We start from the raw sequence: 18,011 nt of genomic DNA on the forward strand, positions 1-18,011 counted from the left end.
CCATAGCAATTACTTCCCAGGGTCTAGGGGGGTCTCTAACAGTTGCAATAATCCGGGAGGCTTCCCTTGGGCCCTTTTAACAGTAGCGCAGACTGGACAACTGCGGATGAACAAATCCACGTCAGTTCACATGCCCGCCCACCAAAACTGCCTCCTTAACAAATGTAACGTTTTTAGAAACCCAAAGTGTCCCGTGGTCTTGGCTCCATTGACTAGCTGTAGTACTTCCTTCCGTAGCCCTTTAGGCACATACAGCTTAGAGTCTTTGTACCAAAAACCTCCACGTTCAGTCAGAGCAGAGGGAAGGGTTTGCGCAGAGAGTTCGGCTTGGCAATCGGAACGAAGCGAGGCCAAAAAAGAGTCTGTTAGATCCACCCCATCTGGAGGTGTGGGCTCCGTGTTGGAGAGAGGGGATGTCCCCGAGGGGGGTTGGATGGCTGGACTGCCAGGGCGACCGGGTGCCGGCGGAGCTGGCGAAGGAGGCGAGGGGGGTGGCGCGGTCGGGCCGAAAGGAGACACTGTCCTTCAGTGTTACTCCTCTGAAGATGCCTGCCACAGCTGCTGGCGAAACGTCAGGAAAGAAAATACCAAGACCACGGTCACACAGCCCGAATAACGTACAAGAACCAATGAACTCTGACTGTGAAAGCCTTCGACAATACAATGATTCTTTTGTTGTTGTTGTTTCAGGAATGCATTCTTATCCACTTATATTTTTTGTTTAAATATCAAGACATGTAGGCCCTAGCAAACAGTTGAACAGTCATTGGGCTATGAAGCAGGCACTTGCTTCTCTGGTCACTGTTTTTGGTTGCGACTGACCTGGAATTGTAAACTGTCCTTTCCCACTGTCCAGTGGCCTCCCCCCAGTGATTGGTTTCCATGCTCACAATCTTCACTTTCCTGAGCAATCTGGATTACTATTTGATGCCATTTATATTTCAGCAGTCTGCCCAAAAGTTCTTGCATCATTCTTGGCTGTTGCATCCTTGTCCAAATTTTCTGCTGCGTGGCTTATGCTTTTTCTCTGAGAGCTTACCCGGAAAAACATCTTATCTTGAAACAGATCTGTGACTTCGGAAAGTATTATATTTTGGTAGTGGGAGAACACTGACGTTGATTGATTGGCACAGAACAACATTAGACAGTAGTTGCTGTTTGGGCAAGAGAACATTTATAGTTAATAAGATGTTTGTTTGAGTTGAATTTTCCTTCCTTGAAAGCTCCCATAACTCTTTTCCTTTCCTTCACTTCTTTCCACCCACCAGCCAACTTGCCTTTATCTTCCCCCAGTTTTTCCTTCTTCCTTCCCCTTAGCAGCCTTTTCCCAGGAAAAGTCTGGCCCAATAGCATGGTGCCAGCCACTGGGCTGGACCACGTTGCTTGGTGTCAGACAGACTGAGCCCAGTAAGGACTTGTTGGGTCACCTCCCTTGCTCCTGTGAGTCATGCAAGTGAGTCATGCAAGTGAGATCCAGCATGGTGTAGTGGTTAAGAGCAGTGGACTCTAATCTGGAGAACCGGGTTGGATTCCCTATTCCTCCACATGAGTGGTAGACTCTGGTGAACCGGGTGAATCTGGTGAACCGGGTTGGTTTCCCCACTCCTACACATGAAGCCAGCTGGGTGACCTTGGACTAGTTAGTTCTCTTAGAGCTAACTCAGCCCCACCTACCTTACAAGATGTCTGTTGTAGGGAGAGGAAGAGAAGGCAATTGTAAGCTGGTTTGATACTCCTTAAAAAGGTAGAGAAAATCAGCATATAAAAACAACTAAAAAAAGTCATGTAGTAGCAAGTAGCCTGGTGGGTGCTGGTGGTCCTGGTCCCGATGAGTCTTCCTTCGAAGGCTAAAACAGCCCTGGAAAGGGCCCTGCCCCTCCCGTTACCTTTAATGACAGAATCCAGGGCTTGTAGGCTAGTAATACTGTTGTGGTTGCCTAGCAATGGCAACTTCAGTCATTTGTTAATTAAAGCTACAGGCACTGCTCCTATCATTTTGGGGATTTCTTAAATCACCCAATAATTTTTAGGATTTTTTTGGCAAATTTAGTGCTTTTCTTAGGTGCCATGGGCACATGACAGATCTTTCTAGAAACCTATCTCCCGGGCTATGTTGAGATATATTGACAAGTTGGGTACCTGCAAGGACCACTTTATTTTCCCCTCCCCCACTCTTTCCTCTTTCCCTTCTCTGAAAGCCCTCATAGCCTCTTCTCTTCTCCTGCTTCCTTCCTTCCTTCCCACCCACCCACCCACCAGCCTACCTTTATCTGCTTGTCTTCATCTTTTCCTCCTTACCTCCCCCTGGCAGCCTCTACCCAAGAAAACTATGGCTGAATTGTGCGGTGCCAGCCACAAGGCCCAGTTGCATGGTGGGGAACTCACAAAGACTTTCTGAAGGCACTTCATTTTCTCCTCTGTCCCCTTCCCCACACTATTTCTCATTCCCTCCTAACAACCCCATTTCCTTGCTTCCTTCTCCCCATCGACCCACCAATCTATCCTTTAGTTGCCCCTTCATCTTCAGCTATATTTATTATTTATTTATACCCAGCTTTCTCCAAAATGTGGACCAAAAGAAGCCTAGATCATCCTCCTATCATTAATGTCAGTTAATTGGCCTTTGAAAATGAACTTTCATTGACTGGTTTTCATGTGTCTTCACTATTGGTAAATAAGTAACTATATGATCTTTTCCCATAATAGTAGATTAAATTTGTGTAATTCATTTCGCATGTTTAAAATGAAACATGTGCAAAAATTATCTAAAGAGGTCTTTTCCTTTCTTTTCTGTACAGTCTTAGCTTCGCAACATCGGCCAGACTTAGTGCCAAGCACCCCGTCCCTGTTTGAAGCAGCTTCTTTAGCAACCACAATTTCTTCTTCTTCCCTGTATGTAGATGACAGTTACCAACATGATGGAACTAGGCTTTATTCTAACAGGTAATCAAAATACTTAATTTGTATACACTAGAGATGGAGATAACGTATTCTCCCTGCCTTGCCCTGTTTTGATTTTATTATTATCCCAGAACAAAAAATTATTTACAGATCAAGTCCCCAGTGCTCCAAGGCACTGGAGGTTTTCAATATACCATCCAGAACTGATAGGAAACCTCCATTTGCCCCTTCTGGTTGACACACTGGATTTAACAGAGAGAGTATAAGAACAGCACAAAGGACCTCATCGGTTGAGCAAGATAATTGCTGTGTGTACATTTTACTTTCAGGGTTTTTGGTCATATGGTCCATTTTATAATGAACATTTACAGTGCCATCCTATGGAGTGTTACTCCAGTCTAAGTCCGTTGACTTCAGTGGACTTAGACTGGAGTACCCCCCCATAGGACTGTACTATTAATTACATAATATTTCTTTTCAGGACAAAATACTAGATTGATTATACTGCGGTAGCAAATACAGTCGTTAGATTAGAATTCTCTCTTCCACGGCTCCACAGTGCTGCATTAGGGATTCCTGCACTGACTTAGCTAATAGAGCTGTATTTATACAGTGGAAAAAAAGATTGAGGAGGAAGGAGGAGGTTGTCATTAAAGAGCGTTTTTGTGTACTATGCTTCATAAGGAGAAATATAGTGTGCTCAAGATGTTTTTGTGAAGTGCTTGGCCAGGCATTTTGTTTGAAATTTTGACAGCCCCAGTAATTTCTCCTCAAGTAATTGGTTTTTCAAGCCGTTCTTTATCTGTTCTGGCTAGGGAGGAGTAATTGAAATGTGTCTAAGTTATATGTCAGCCTCCTTTTAAGTAACTTAGAAGCCAGTCTTAAGCACTATTAAGACTGAATAGCTATGTTTTAAGATAAGCTGATTTAAGTGGCAGCTTCCAGTAGCGTACATTAAAATGTTTGCTCATAAATGTGTGAAATCGGATAATTTAAGCAAAGCATCACTGTCCAAAATAAAACAATCTGTATTGTTGTTTGTGTCTCTGGCTATCTTCACACGAACAGTTACTGTGTAGAACACTGTGTTTCTCCTCTGTCCCTACTTTGATGCCCTGAAATGGAGATAAACATTACATCCACAAAATGATGGAGTGCAATTTTCAACAACTGCAATAGCCATGATTTTTTACTCCTAAGTCATGAATGTTGTGTAGAATTCCCTATTTTTTTATTTACTAGGATCATTCATCATTTTATTGGAGCAGTCACGCCAATTGCAGGAGTGATCTTGAGTGTGTGCCCAGACTTTTCTCTGGTTAGGCAGATAGTTCACATGAGGCCTGGTTAAGGCTCCTATATGAGCTGCCACATTTAGGTCTGTGTTAAATGCAAGTATTATGTGCTTCTGTTCATGGTGGTATAGATGAAAAAAGAGCCTTAAAATCCAATTTTAAAACTATTAATAAATGTATTAACCAACCCTAATTTTGCCTCAAGTTATATTACTGAATATTAGAGTTTTTAATAGTGCAGTTTCTAACAACTACTTAAAAAGATTTTTTTAAGTACACGTTGTGATCGCTGTTAGTATGAGAAAGGCCACTAGTTGAGCTCACCTTGATGTTCCTCTGTGGTGCCATTTTCTTAATTATATGCATTTGAAGCAAAATGGCTGCATCTGGACATTATGAACAAACTTCGTTCTCACTCTGAGGGGGAGGGCATCTGGAGAGACGGATGATTCCCTTCCTGTAGTCAGGGTAGGCAGGATCAATTTTCATTTCCTGCCCAGAATCGCCCGTTCTCCAGTTTTCCTCCCACCTCGCACAGGGAAGGTAGCACCTGCAGTTGCTCCAGAGGCAACCCTGTGGACAAAGATCCTACCTTGTTTCTTCTTTTCTTTGTTTTTTCCTTGGCTCTTATTCCCCTCCTCCTCCACCACCTCCAGAAGGGGGGGGGGACAGTACGCTCCAGCCAGAGCAACTCTTGAGTCGCCGTTCCAGGAAGCCAGGGACACAACCCACCTAATGGCAGACATCCAGGGTACAGGAGCCGATGGTTTCCTTGCTCCTGAGGAACACCTGGAAGGCCTCCTCCCAATGAGGCAACAGACGGCCACTCAGCCCTCCCTAGGTCTGGACCACAGGGAGGAGAAGGCTGCAGCGCAGCATGCGGCCACTCAACCCTCCCGCAGCAGAGACTACAAAAAGGAGGAAACATCAAAGTGGCAGCCAGCCACTCAGGGGCCCCCCAGCCGAGACCGCAGCGAGGAAGAACCCGCGGCGCGGCAGGGAGCTATCCAGCCCTCCTGCGGCCTGGACCAAGTGGAAGAAGAAGAACAGGCATGGCACACGGCCGCTCAGCCTTCCCACGGCCGTGAATGCAGAGCCACGGAGGACCCGGCTTCCAAGGAAGACAGCAAAAAGAGGAAGAGGCAGGAACCAGACAACAAGGCCACAAAAAAGATGTGGCTGGAAGGAGAGGCCCTGGATATGGCCTGTTTGGTCCCTTCAGCCCAGAGAGGCAATGAGGGCCCCTGAGAGCAATCAGCGGAGGCAGCACCCCCCTGGACGCCACCATCTTTCCAGCCACCACAACACCAGGTACTGGCTCCCAGTCTTGAGATCACCGGGGGGGGGGGGGGGCAAAAACGGGGAACTACTGGCACTGATGAGAAGGGCCCTCAGGGAGGAGTTCCCCTTCTTACAGGCCCCAACCACCTCCTAACCCATGGGGGGATCTGAGACCTCATGAGCTGGTTCCATCATGGGGGGGAAGGGAATGGGGGGGGGAAGGGCCCAGTACTAGCAGGGACACCTACCAGCCAGGACCTTCCAGAGATCCTACCCACAGGCCAGCTTCCCCCCCCTCCCATTGGGACTCAGATGAGGAGGAACGGGAGGAAGGGGAGTTCTCTGAAGAGAACGAAATCCCACCTGAGGAGCTACAAATCAGGCTTTTTTCAGGAGAGGACTAGCAGAGTCTCCTAGCTAAGGCCATCATGGCCCTGGATCTATCCGAGCCCACAGAACAGGGGGAGGAGACCAGAGAGAAGGCACGACCCAGGGGCCCTAAGGAATTCTTTCCACGCAAACAGAGTTCCATCAAAACCATTCCGTTCCCAGAGTTCTTCGAGGACGTTTTAAAAATTGAATGGAAAAAGCCCCTAGCTAATAGGTGTTTTCCCACCAGGCCCAGGAAAATGTATACGCTTGCCCTGCATGCCATGGAACTAATGCAGCTCCCCTTACGGCGCTCCAGTCCTCAGGCATACTCTCCAAGGACAGCATGGAGGCACTCAAGGACCCTCTCGACAGGCATGCTGACCTCACATCAAGGAAAAACCCACAAGGCCTTGGCTGTCTCTCTCCAAGCTTCAGCCACAGCAACCCTGATTGCCAGGGCAGCCATTGTGTGGGCCAGGAAACTGGCCAAGCTATTACCTCTGGAACACCACAGAGCGGCAGAAGGCCTAAGCTGGCCACCAGTGCAGTCACCAGGCAGGCCCTATGGGTCAGAGCGTGTCAGGCAGACTACGCTTCCAAATCTATTCTACTAGCCTACCCATTCCAATACAGATGTTTCTTCGAGGATAGGCTGGACTCAATCCTGGTGGAAACCAGGGATAAGAAGAAAGCCATGCCACACAGTCTCCAGAAGGACAGCAGGAGTTCTTCATTTCCCTCCTTTCGGTCCTTCCACGCCCTGCCACGTACAAGACACGAGCCCAGACACCAGGACTGGTCAAGCAGAAGGGGCTCATTCAGAGGAGAAAACAGATTCAACAAACTCAATCAGTGCCAAAGCCAGAAATCCGACAAGGCAGACTGTTTCCACAAACCAAAGCAACAGTGATGCTAAACCGAGTCAAGTTGGGGGGACGACTACAACTCTTCCGCAATCAGTGGGAACAAACAGAGCCAGACCGGTGGATAAGACAGCTCATCCAGGCGGGCCACCTCATCGAGTTCCAGTGGCTCCCCCCAGACCGGTTCGTCCAGTCACCAACCTCACACAAACCAGAAAAACACCAGAGGATCTTAGCAGCAATCAACCATCTCCTCAGCATTGAGGCCATCAAGCCAGTCCCTCCAGCAGAGAAATCCTCCAGAGTTTACTTCATCTTTTTCACCATTCCCAAAAAAAACGGAGACTGGCGCGCCATCTTGGACTTGAAATTCTTCAACAAGTTCATTTTGCCGAAACATTTCTGTATGGAGATGTTGCAGTCCATTATGGAGGCCCTCGGCCCAGGGACTTTCATGTCATCAATTGACCTCACGGAAGGGTACCTGCACATCCCCATTCATTCAACACACCAACGTTTCCTATGCTTCATGTACCAGACACAGCACTTCCAGTTCAAGGCCAGTTCCAGTTCACGTACCAGACACAGGACTTCCGTTCGATCTGTCATCAGCACCCAGAGTCTTCACCAAGGTCCTCATCACACTGGTTGTGTTGCTCCAGAGAGAGCTCATCCAGATTCATCCCTACTTGGATGACATCCTGGTCTGTGCCCCCACCGCAGAAACGACCATCTCTCACACAACCAGGGTGATCCAGGTACTGGAACAACATGGATACCTCCTCAACTGTACCAAGAGCACACTTACACCTACACAGCAAATTCAGCACCTGGGCATCATGATAGACACCAGGCACAACACCTTCGCCCTTCCCAGAGAGAAGATTGACAGGATTTCACGCCTGGCCAAGCAAGCCATCAGATCCAGGTCCACAGGTCTGTCAGCCCTTGCTCAGCTCCAAGGCATGATGATTGAATGCATAGAGGCGGTACCCTGGGCCCGGCTACACGCACACCCACTACAATGGTTCCTCAAACCCTATCAAAACCAGATTTTGCGAAGGAAGAATCCTTGCCTGGTCATCCCAACAGTTACAAGGCAAAGCTTCCCCTGGTGGTCCAAGCCCTCCATCAGCAAGGGGCAGCCTTACATCCACGACTATGTCATCCAGATCTTCACCGACACCAGTCTGGATGGATGGGGGGGCACCGTCAACCAACAACTGACCCAGGGAGCATCAACCACAGCAGAACAGACAATGCACATCAATCGCCTAGAGCTCAGGGCGATACGCAGAGCCTTGGCAACCTCTTGCCACATCGTCCAGGGTCAACACATCCTGATTCGGATGGACAACATCTCGGCAAAGGCACACATCAACAAGCAAGGCGGCTCCAGGTCCACGACACTCCACAAGGAAGCAGGGGCAATCCTCTTCTGGGGAGAGAAACACTTGCTGTCAATCATGGCAGAGCATATACTGGAGACCTGAACATCCAAGATGACTGGCTCAGCTGCCAGAGGATTGACGAGGGGGAGTGGGCCTAAGCCAGGAAACATTCACACTGCTCACAGATCGCTTCGGGATGCCAGCAGTGGACCTCTTCACCTCCCCGAACAACCACCAGATGCCACGCTTCTTCACGAGGTATGCTCACCACCGGGCCAAGCAGGTCGATGTCTTACTGTCACCGTGGTCAAGAGGGGTACTGTACGCCTTTCCACCACTCCCAGTCATTCTGAGGGCCCTGAGGAAGGTTCGCCAAGAGAGGGCCACGGTCCTATTTATAGCACCAGACTGGCCTCACAGGCCGTGGTACTCTATTTTGCCAGCTTCCAAACATATCGAGATAAAATTATGTTTATTCCATTTCTACATATAGTTGTGTGCACAGTTTTGTTTGTTTTGTTTTTTGTGGGGGATGTTGATATATGTAGGTGATCGCTATGAGAAATATGATGTGTGAAACAGCCCTGAAAATTCTGTAAAAGAACTCATCTTTTGTACACATATTAACTCTAAGTGTAAGACATGGTCACGTCATGAGACGACAAGAGTCACTGGAAAAGACAGTCATGCTAGGAAAAGTTGAGGGCAGCAGGAAAAGAGGAAGACCCAACAAGAGATGGATTGACTCAATAAAGGTATCCACAGCCTTCAATTTGCAAGATCTGAGCAAGGCTGTCAAAGATAGGACATTTTGGAGGACTTTCATTCATAGGGTCGCCATGAGTCGGAAGCGACTTGACAGCACTTAACACACACACAAGACATATTTAATACTTGATCATTCACTCTGTATTCCATAAATGGCAAGTATTAAAATTGCCGTCTTTCAAAATAGCTCTACTACAAACATAGATTGATTTTTTCCCTAAGTGTTTAATAGTTACCAGTTTTCTCCAAAGTATCATGGGGACAGTAGTTTAGCAAAGATGCTGAGAAATGTATTTGGCAGGTATTCTCTAATTCTGATTTTTGGATTGAAAACAGTGATTTCAGTGAGGGAGGTACCGCTTCAATATAATTGTGCAACTTTTGAGTATTTATGTCAGAGTTACATGTGAAGTAGATTTAATAGTTGCAGTTGTAAATTACCCTAACTCATGGTAAACCATTTTGGGATGTGGCTTGGCTTCTATGCTTTGCTTTCATCTGAGCTTCTAGAATTAAATGGTTTTCAAATTTGTGGAGAAAGCTTTGGGTACATGCTGCAACTGCCCAATTCTCCATGAATTTATCCAACACCAAAGATGTTGCAATTTTTGCCATACCCTAATTTGAATCCGTTTGTTAGTTGGCATTATTGTTTGTTAAGGATGATAAATGCTGTGATAAAACTTATAACCTCTCAGTTTTTTTTTCCTAATGCTTTCTCTTTTTTGACATGCACTATGCACAGTCTCAGGCTTGCATTTACTGCCAACTATTTATTATGCCCCATCTAAAATGAACTCCTCTCTAAAATGATCTCTCTCTCTTGCGCTCTCTCTCGCTATTTTCTGCAGTCGGCACTGCTTTCTAAGCCAGAGTCTTAAGTTGCAAAAATGATGAAATATAGTGCACATTAAACAAGCCATTCTAGTGTTCTTCTAGCAATCAGACAATGTTTGTTTGTTTGCATTTAGCTCAGCACTGGAGAAAGTACCAGCAAGAGTAAAATGTTGCTATGTGGGATATGAATAGAGAACTTGCTCTAGCCCATACGGTTGTGTGTGTGTGAAACCATGGGGACTATATATGCAATGGCTAGTCTCCTTGTTATATAGCTGCAGTAGTTGTATTTTCTCTTTCTCATTCAGACTTGTGTAAGCATACTTTCTGTGATGAGAATACTCTCCATCCTATGAATTTCTTATGGGAAAACCAGGCTTTCAACTTCAACATCAGCATTCTGTTTTCTGGGGCTCCTGTTCCATTCAGTTTCTTTATGTGGCATATTGGCTAGCAATATATATCACATGAAAAAATCCACAGCATTAATAGTATCTTTGTTTATAGCTTAAGATGAGTGAAACAGGAAAAGCCATGACACATGACTCTCTGTGTAGCCTGACCCATTCTGTGAGCTTTTCCTGTTTCCCTCAATAACTATAATCACAAATTGTCTTTTAAATATTGTGTGTATGTAAACAGACTGAAAGAAAGCAGAAATGTCATAAGGCTGCCTCAAGCTTTTGATGAGGTGGATATGTTAAATATTGCTTAAAAAATAACACAGGCACACAGGTTACACCCATCCCCCCCCCCACCCACAGTAACCTTTGTTCTGATGCCACTGGAATCTCTGCAGATTTAGGAAGATACCATTTTTAGTGGATCAAATGAATAGTGCATAAAAATTACACTCCCCCCTTTCCCCCTCTCACTTAACAAGAGGGTGGCCTATGAGAACTTGGAGGGAAGGTCACTGCTTCCTCCCCTCTTTGCTCTTCCTGATGGCCTGTTTTCTTTCCCTTCCGCCCCCCCACTTTCCTGTTCATGCCGTTTCCTTGCCCATCCATCTAGTTGCAAATTCCCCCACTTCCCTTGACAGATCCCTGCTGTTGGGGTGGGAGGTAACCTGCATATATTTTAAAACTTTTTGTATTTTTCTGCAAGTCTGGCAGTTACTCTAGTTTCGCAGAAACATATCATGTAGACCTAGGTGTCCCCTTCTGGCAGATTTTTTGAACCACGCTGAAGAGCCAAACATTACAATTAGATGCATTTTGTGAAATGAAAAATTATGTTTAAGGTATGATCCAGCACTCTGCAGTCATACAGTTCAGAACACACAGTAATTCCTGAAACCCACGTTAACTATTCAGTACCAGCCAAATCTTTTCTGGGCCTTGCCTTTAGCATCCTCTTCCCAGCTGTTCCCCAGACCTTTGTGCACTCTGGTCTTTCTGCTAAAATTAGCCAGTATTTGGGGGTATTGGGCAGGACCCCAGGTGGATGTTGATAGTAAAACAAAGGAGGGCTTCAGCTGCAAAGGAATGGATCCTTCTAGTCACAATTACAGTGAATTATGCATAGCTAGCAAAGGCCTTTGCACAAAGTTAAATGACAATTATTCACTGCAGGGGAGACCATAAATGTGTATTCTAACACTGTACTTGATTTTCTTTTCATGCTCCTTGTGTGTTCCTTTTATATCCAGTAAAGGATTGCCTTCAAGTTCAACATTCACCTTAGAAGACAGTGCTATCTACTTGACTTCAGAACAGAGCACAGTAGAGACAGAGAATGATAATGCTTCTGTGCTGGACGTATACTTAGTAAGTTGCCTAACAGCACTGCTTTTTTCAAATGATGTTTATATATTCATTGATTGTGGGTTGTATTCAGCAAACCTGAGCACTTACTGTTAATCCTTGTCCCCTTGACACACACATTTTGTGGCAAATATAAAATATTTTCCATGGAGATTCTTGTAAAGCTAAAAGACAAGTTTTATCTGATGAAGAGCTGTCACTTGGGGGGAAAGAGACATGACACAGTTGACTTTATCTATAGTCTGTTCATGGTTTTGTAGCTGAATATGCACATAAGTGCTGAAGATTCTCAGTGTCGCTTTGGTTGCCAAAAGGTCTTCTTGTTATTGTCTGTGGGTTGGGGTGGAAAATACTTTGCCTACAACTACATAGTACAGCACCGGATTTGGTATGTGCTGACTGGAATTTTTCAAGAATATAGATTCTTAAGGTTCAAGCAACAGACTTTACAGTCCCTTGAATAGGACTATGTAAATATACCACTATAGAGAAAATTCCCTCTTCAAATAACACATGGATCTAGTTAAAAAATATTGTTTGTCTCCTTTAACTTGAGTGTCCAATGTAAAGACAAGAAAAGTGCCTGTGACCTCCTTACGATCCCGTGGGGAAATCTCATGAGTGTGGTAACTTTCCATAACTTCGAGTAGGTTAGCATTCACAGTTCTTCTATTCTAGGTTCCGGATGCTGTCCAGATTACTCCTCTAGGAAATCTAGTAGCTGTGGTGCTGTTTGTTTGTACTAAGACCAGGATGCTGTCACTACCCTTTTGTTACAACTCCACAGGCTTTTCCGTGTAGAAAAGCTTTAAACATAAAAATGGTTTGCAACCTCCATCTCCTTTGATAGTATAATTAAAAATATTTAATAGGAAAAAAGCATCCTTTAAGAATTCCTCTACGATATTATTCATAACTAATGTTAGCAGTCGAAGGCTTTCACGGTCAGAATTCATTGGTTCTTGTAGGTTATCCGGGCTGTGTAACCGTGGTCTTGGGATTTTCTTTCCTGACGTTTCGCCAGCAACTGTGGCAGGCAAGCTGGCGAAACGTCAGGAAAGAAAATTCCAAGACCACGGTTACACAGCCCGGATAACCTACAAGAACCAATGTTAGCAGTCATTCAGAATAAGAGAATTTCTCAGTATTTAGTGACGTTTGGAAAATAATGCCCCCAAAGTGCATATGGCTTCCAGATACTAGCTCAACCAGTTTCTACGTACTGAGTGATCAAAAATCATAGAATGTTGTCGATCCAAGTTGAATTCTTCAGTAGGGTTTATGTGGAGATACCTGTCTTTGTGATGCCCCAAATATTCAGAGAAAAATTATTCTGGGCAAAATGAAAGCAGAAATCATGTAATATCTTTTAAGACCAACAAAATAACACAACCAGTTGTGCAAGCTTTTGAGTTTGCAAGAACTCTATGAGGCAGGATATTAAAAGGTGGGGGGGACAAACCTTTTAGGCTTTGGTATTAAGACCTCTATGTCTGGATCCTATAGGGTGTTTAGCTTACTTCATTGGGTACAAGGTGTGGGTAACTGGTATTGGTTTGCCCCCCGCTTGCTACGAAGAAGAAGCAAAAGTGGAAGCCATCCAGTTGAACATATAATATTGAATAGTTATTTTCAGCTCTTAAGGTAGATTCATACGTCCCTTGAAGATTATGGATGGCTTCATTAAGCCACAGCTTACTTGGAGAGCTTGTGGTGACTGGTTATATGAATGCTTTGCCACATCTGAGCAAGTACTGCTCAACACATCCAATAATATTTCAAACTGTGAATTTAGACAGAAGTCAGTCTACCAACTTGGCATATATCTGAGAATAAAATTGTTCCCACAATTGGCCATCACCCACCCTCCACCAGTAAGCTCTTACTTTTATGGGAATCCATCTTTTTTGCCATTGTACTAAAAACAAAAACTATAATAAATCTGTTTGGGAATGTGTAACCAAATACAAGGAACAATGGTTTCAGTAGAGATCATGTTGTCTTAGAACAGTATGTAATACCTGCAAGGCTGTGCTACAAATAACCACTCATACTAAATGTGTATGGCTTAAGACACAACTTACACGAAGTGATCTTGCTTTGTGCAGCTGAATGTTATTCTGGTTACTAAACTACAACACAGTTTCAGCAGCCAAAAAAGTATGGCATAATAATATCCTGTTCCTCTTCCCAGGTTTTCAAACCTGATGCCAGTGTGCCAACATCAGAAACTGTTAAGGTGTGTCATTATGACATCTTGCATGGTCCACTGGGTTTCAGAGAATGCACCAATGTAGTTTGTGTAAGAAAATACACATAAACCCTTACACTGGGTCAGGTTGATAGAATGGTGTAAGATGAATGGTAAAACATTTATTTGGTAAAAACATTCAGTTATACAGTTTGAGACATCATCAAACTTAAGGATCTCTGCCCTTTTTAAAATAAACCTGCACATTGTAGCAGAAAAGAGAAGAGGACAACCTCTGAAGCAGATAAAAATATTAATAAAGTTTCACAAAATGTTGAACAGTTCAGGAAAGTGAGATGGAGGCAGGTTGCTGCTCTTATTTCTTTGGGGGGAAATTTCCATGTTGTTGTGATTACACATGGGGGAACACGCACAGCCATAGTAAATATTTAAGAATTAAAACTGTAGAACATTTGAATGGATGGGGAAACCGTGCTATTAATAACCAGAAATGTCTTAGGAAAATCATGCATGCACATTCCACAGTAACTATAGAGCCAATGCTTAAATACTTTTTAAAACATCTTTCCTCATGTAGTATAGTTGATTGGAGAAGAGTATTCCGATAAAATATGATAACATTCAGACCTTCCACTCAGTTAGTGTCATTTCCATATTCTGGGTTGATTTAATTAGTCTGAGATTGAGTGGCTACAGTTGCATTTGTCCTCAGCTGTCAGATCAGCTGAGGATACACATGGCTGAAATTAGTTCTGGGCCCTTTTTAGGGTCTTACTTAATAAAATGGGGGGGGGGGTCTTGAGCATTCCTACGTTTCCGTTGTGTGGATACTTTTTCACAGCAGGTGCGCTGATATTTGGAACTTTATGATTGCATGTACTTCAGTGGCTAGTTACGCCACAATGAATCATGTGTGGAGGTGGCAGCAGCAGCAGCATTATGTCTGTGTGTGTGTAAAGTGCCGTCAAGTCACAGCCAACTTATGGCGATCCCTTTTTGGGATTTTCATGGCAAGAGACTAACAGAGGTGGTTTGCCAGTGCCTTCCTCTGAACAGCAACCCTGGTATTCCTTGGTGGTCTTCCATCCAAATACTAACCAGGGCTGACCATCCAAATACTAACCAGGGCTGACCCTGCTTAGCTTCTGAGATCTGATGAGATCAGGCTAGCCTGGGCCATCCAGGTCAGGGCAGCAGTATGTCTACAGGTCAATTATTATCTAAAATAAACACAGCAATGTCTCTGTTCCAAGCTTTTTAAATGTTTGTGACAGAGCAACTAAAAGGGGAAATCAGCAATAGTTTGGTGTTTTGCTCTAACATTAGTATTCATTTACATAGCACCTAGTCACCTGGGGTGAAAAGCTTTTATCCAAGAAACAAAGTTTCTGTTTGAATAATGAGAAATATCTCCTTTGATTTGAAAGTTACTCAATCAGTCGTCATTTAAATTCTGAATTCTCTGGGGAAGGGGGTTATTTTGAATTTTATGCATTCAGTATGGTTTCTACACCAAAAATTCCCTACTCAGAACTCATTGTTCATTTTCGTGTCACTAGATAGGAAAACAATAACCAGTCAGATCATGATGGGCATTCTTAGCTTGGGCAAACTATAGGTACTTCTACATAAACATATTTGAGTGATGGGTGCTCAGTGTGCTGGTCATCTCCACAGGCTCAGGAGGGCAATCCCTTTGATGATGCAGCAAGTCAGGATAGAGTAACTAGCACAGAAAGCAGGGGAGGTAGCCCTATCATACCATCAGAACTGTAGCATTAGTTCTCAACCCCCTCAATGACCTCTTCATGTGCTTCCACACCATTGTTCACATGAATGGTTCCATCCCAATGTTATCCTTACAACAACCCTGTGAGATAGATCAGGTTGACAGTAACTGCCTTGAGGTCATGCAGTAAGCTTCATGACTGAACTGGGTTTTGAACTTGGGTCTCTTGCATTTAAGTCCAGCTCTCTGGCCACTGCACGACCCTTGGTTGATCACATACATGTATGTGTTCTTTCTCGCTCAGAGGGAGAAGGGCATCTTCATTATGGGTGTTTCCTTTTCCTCTTATCTCGGGAGGCAGGAACCAAATATTTAAATTTTTCTGACCTCTGAGGGTAAACGCCCCCTTGTGACCAGTTCTATTTCCTGCCTTGAACGGGAGAGCAGCCTTCTAGCAGCTCTCTGCTACAGAAATAATAGAGAAACCTTAACCTTACTTATTAGACCTAAAAATATTCTTATTTTAACAAACCTAAACTTAACCTAACTAATCTACTACTCAATTCTATTTACTGTCTTAATTTTCTGCCTATTCTCCTCAGAAGGGTCTTTTCCCGCCAAAAAATAAAAATAAAAAATGGCGGATCGGCATCAGGACAGCTATATAGCGCCTGCCAATTTAGACCCTAGCCTGCTAGTGGCCTTACCACTACAATTAGATGAACCCTTGGACAGTCACTCTGGTGACCTGAGGACCAAAACTCAAAAGGGAAAGGCAAAAGCGGCAAGAACGGCGCAGGCAAGTACAAACGGCTTGGCTCGACCGCTAACAAGCGCGCCAAATGCCTGCTGCAAAACGCACGCTGCTCTGCCGCGCCTGAAAGACGCGACTGCCAGATCGCAACAGAAAGCGGCCGGGAGAAAACAGCGGCGGTAGCCGCTCCTCCCACACAGCATGAACGGGGGAAATGAAGGAGGCTGGCGGCTCGCCTTTTTGCCTCGCCCGCCGTGCTCCGTCCTTAGGCGGCTCGCCTATTGTTATTCAAGGACGGGAAGCAGCGGGAAGCAGCCAGGAGAACACAGCGGCTATAGCCACTTCTCCCACACTGCACAAACGGGGAAAATGAAGGAGGCTGGCGGCTCGCCTTTTTGCCTCGCAATGCTCCGTCCTCAGGCGGCTCACCTATTATTATTCAAGGACGGGAAGCATCAACGGAGACATCGACTGCCGGTAAGGTGACTTCGCCCCCCCCCCCTCATAGATGCAGCCTGTTTTACTCCTGTAAGAGCAGAGCTCTCCGCCCTGATTAAAAACGCCTTCTCAGATGGCTTAAGGGCAGTACAACCTCCTTATCCTGCCCCATCCATACAGGGATCGTAGGGATCACACCCTCCAGCACCACAAACAGTAATCTGATTGCTAAAAGGGCAGAATATCAGCCAAAGCAGGGGAACGACTGTGGCTCAGTGGCAGAGCGTCGGATTGGCATGCAGAGGGCCAATTCTGGTAGTAGGTGATGTGGAAGACCTCTGCCTGAGATCCTGGTGAGCCAATCACCAGTCCAAGTAGTACCAAGAGAGTACGTGCTGGCCAGCCTAAGCAGCGCTGAAAGCTAATTCACGGTTACAAAATTGCCAATTGGTACCCAGACTGTCTATAGTATTTAACGCAGAAGATTTCCTTCTGCATTGGCATAAAAAACCTAGCTACTCTTGATCTCTCAGAGGACTCAGAGTGGGAGAAAAGACTCCAGATAGGTTTGTGCCAGCGCTTGATTATTTCTAACTCTGTTGAAAGCAGAGCGGGAGAAACCAATGGCACCCATACAATGCTCCACAGCCTCTAGGAAGCCTTTATAGTTGGTTTATCGGTGCTTCTAAAATTCTAAAAGTGCCTTCAGTAGAATCACCTGTCACTGCCTTCACTCCTTCAACCTTGTTACATGGCCTTGCCATGATTAGGGACCCTACAGATAGGAAGGCAGAGTTAGCAGGCATAAATGCTCAGAGGCCTTGGCACTCACTATCAAGCGCTTCTATCACATCTGCCCTAGTATACAGAGCGGCAATAATTTGGACTAGGAAGTTATATCAACTTTTTCCACAGGAAGAAAGAAACGCCTTTACAGGAGTACCCATGTTTTTTGAGAGTGGTATTCTTTCTAACTGATTCGAACTTCGATACCATGCCATATGCAGCTAGGACACTAGCCGCAGCATCAGATGCCAGAAGGGCATCCATGTTTTTTTGAGAGTGGTATCCTTCCAGCTGATTCTACCTTAGATACCATGTCATCCATGTTTTCGAGAGTGGTATTCTTTCTAGCTGATTCCTCCTTAGATAACATGTCATATGCAGCTAGAACACTAGCCACAGCCTCAGCTGCCAGAAAGGCTCTCTGGGTACGCCCCTGGCAAGCGGAGTATATAGATCAAAATTGGTTATTATGGGCTTCCTGTATCAGGGAAAGACCTTGCTTGGAGACAATTTGGTCCCCATATCAGTGGAGACCAAAGACAAGTTTCTACGCAAGGAATCCAAGGGATCACTCCCTCTATGTCCTTTCGTGCATACCACATATTTCAAAGATACAGA

General features: G+C 44.9%; 1 protein-coding gene across 1 annotated transcript in view; it reads left to right on the forward strand.

The window, feature by feature from the left end:
- The window catches only part of PIP5K1B (phosphatidylinositol-4-phosphate 5-kinase type 1 beta), a 74,520-nt gene extending 60,726 nt beyond the window's left edge, over window positions 1–13,794 (forward strand). Inside the window, exons 12-14 of the mRNA XM_056848978.1 lie at window positions 2,799–2,943; window positions 11,360–11,477; window positions 13,669–13,794. Coding sequence (XP_056704956.1) covers window positions 2,799–2,943; window positions 11,360–11,477; window positions 13,669–13,794 — 389 coding nt within the window. The remainder of the gene's footprint in view (window positions 1–2,798; window positions 2,944–11,359; window positions 11,478–13,668) is intronic.
- The last annotated feature ends 4,217 nt before the right edge of the window (window positions 13,795–18,011 follow it).

This window comes from Euleptes europaea, chromosome 4, assembly GCF_029931775.1.
Source record: "Euleptes europaea isolate rEulEur1 chromosome 4, rEulEur1.hap1, whole genome shotgun sequence".
NCBI lineage: Eukaryota > Metazoa > Chordata > Lepidosauria > Squamata > Sphaerodactylidae > Euleptes > Euleptes europaea.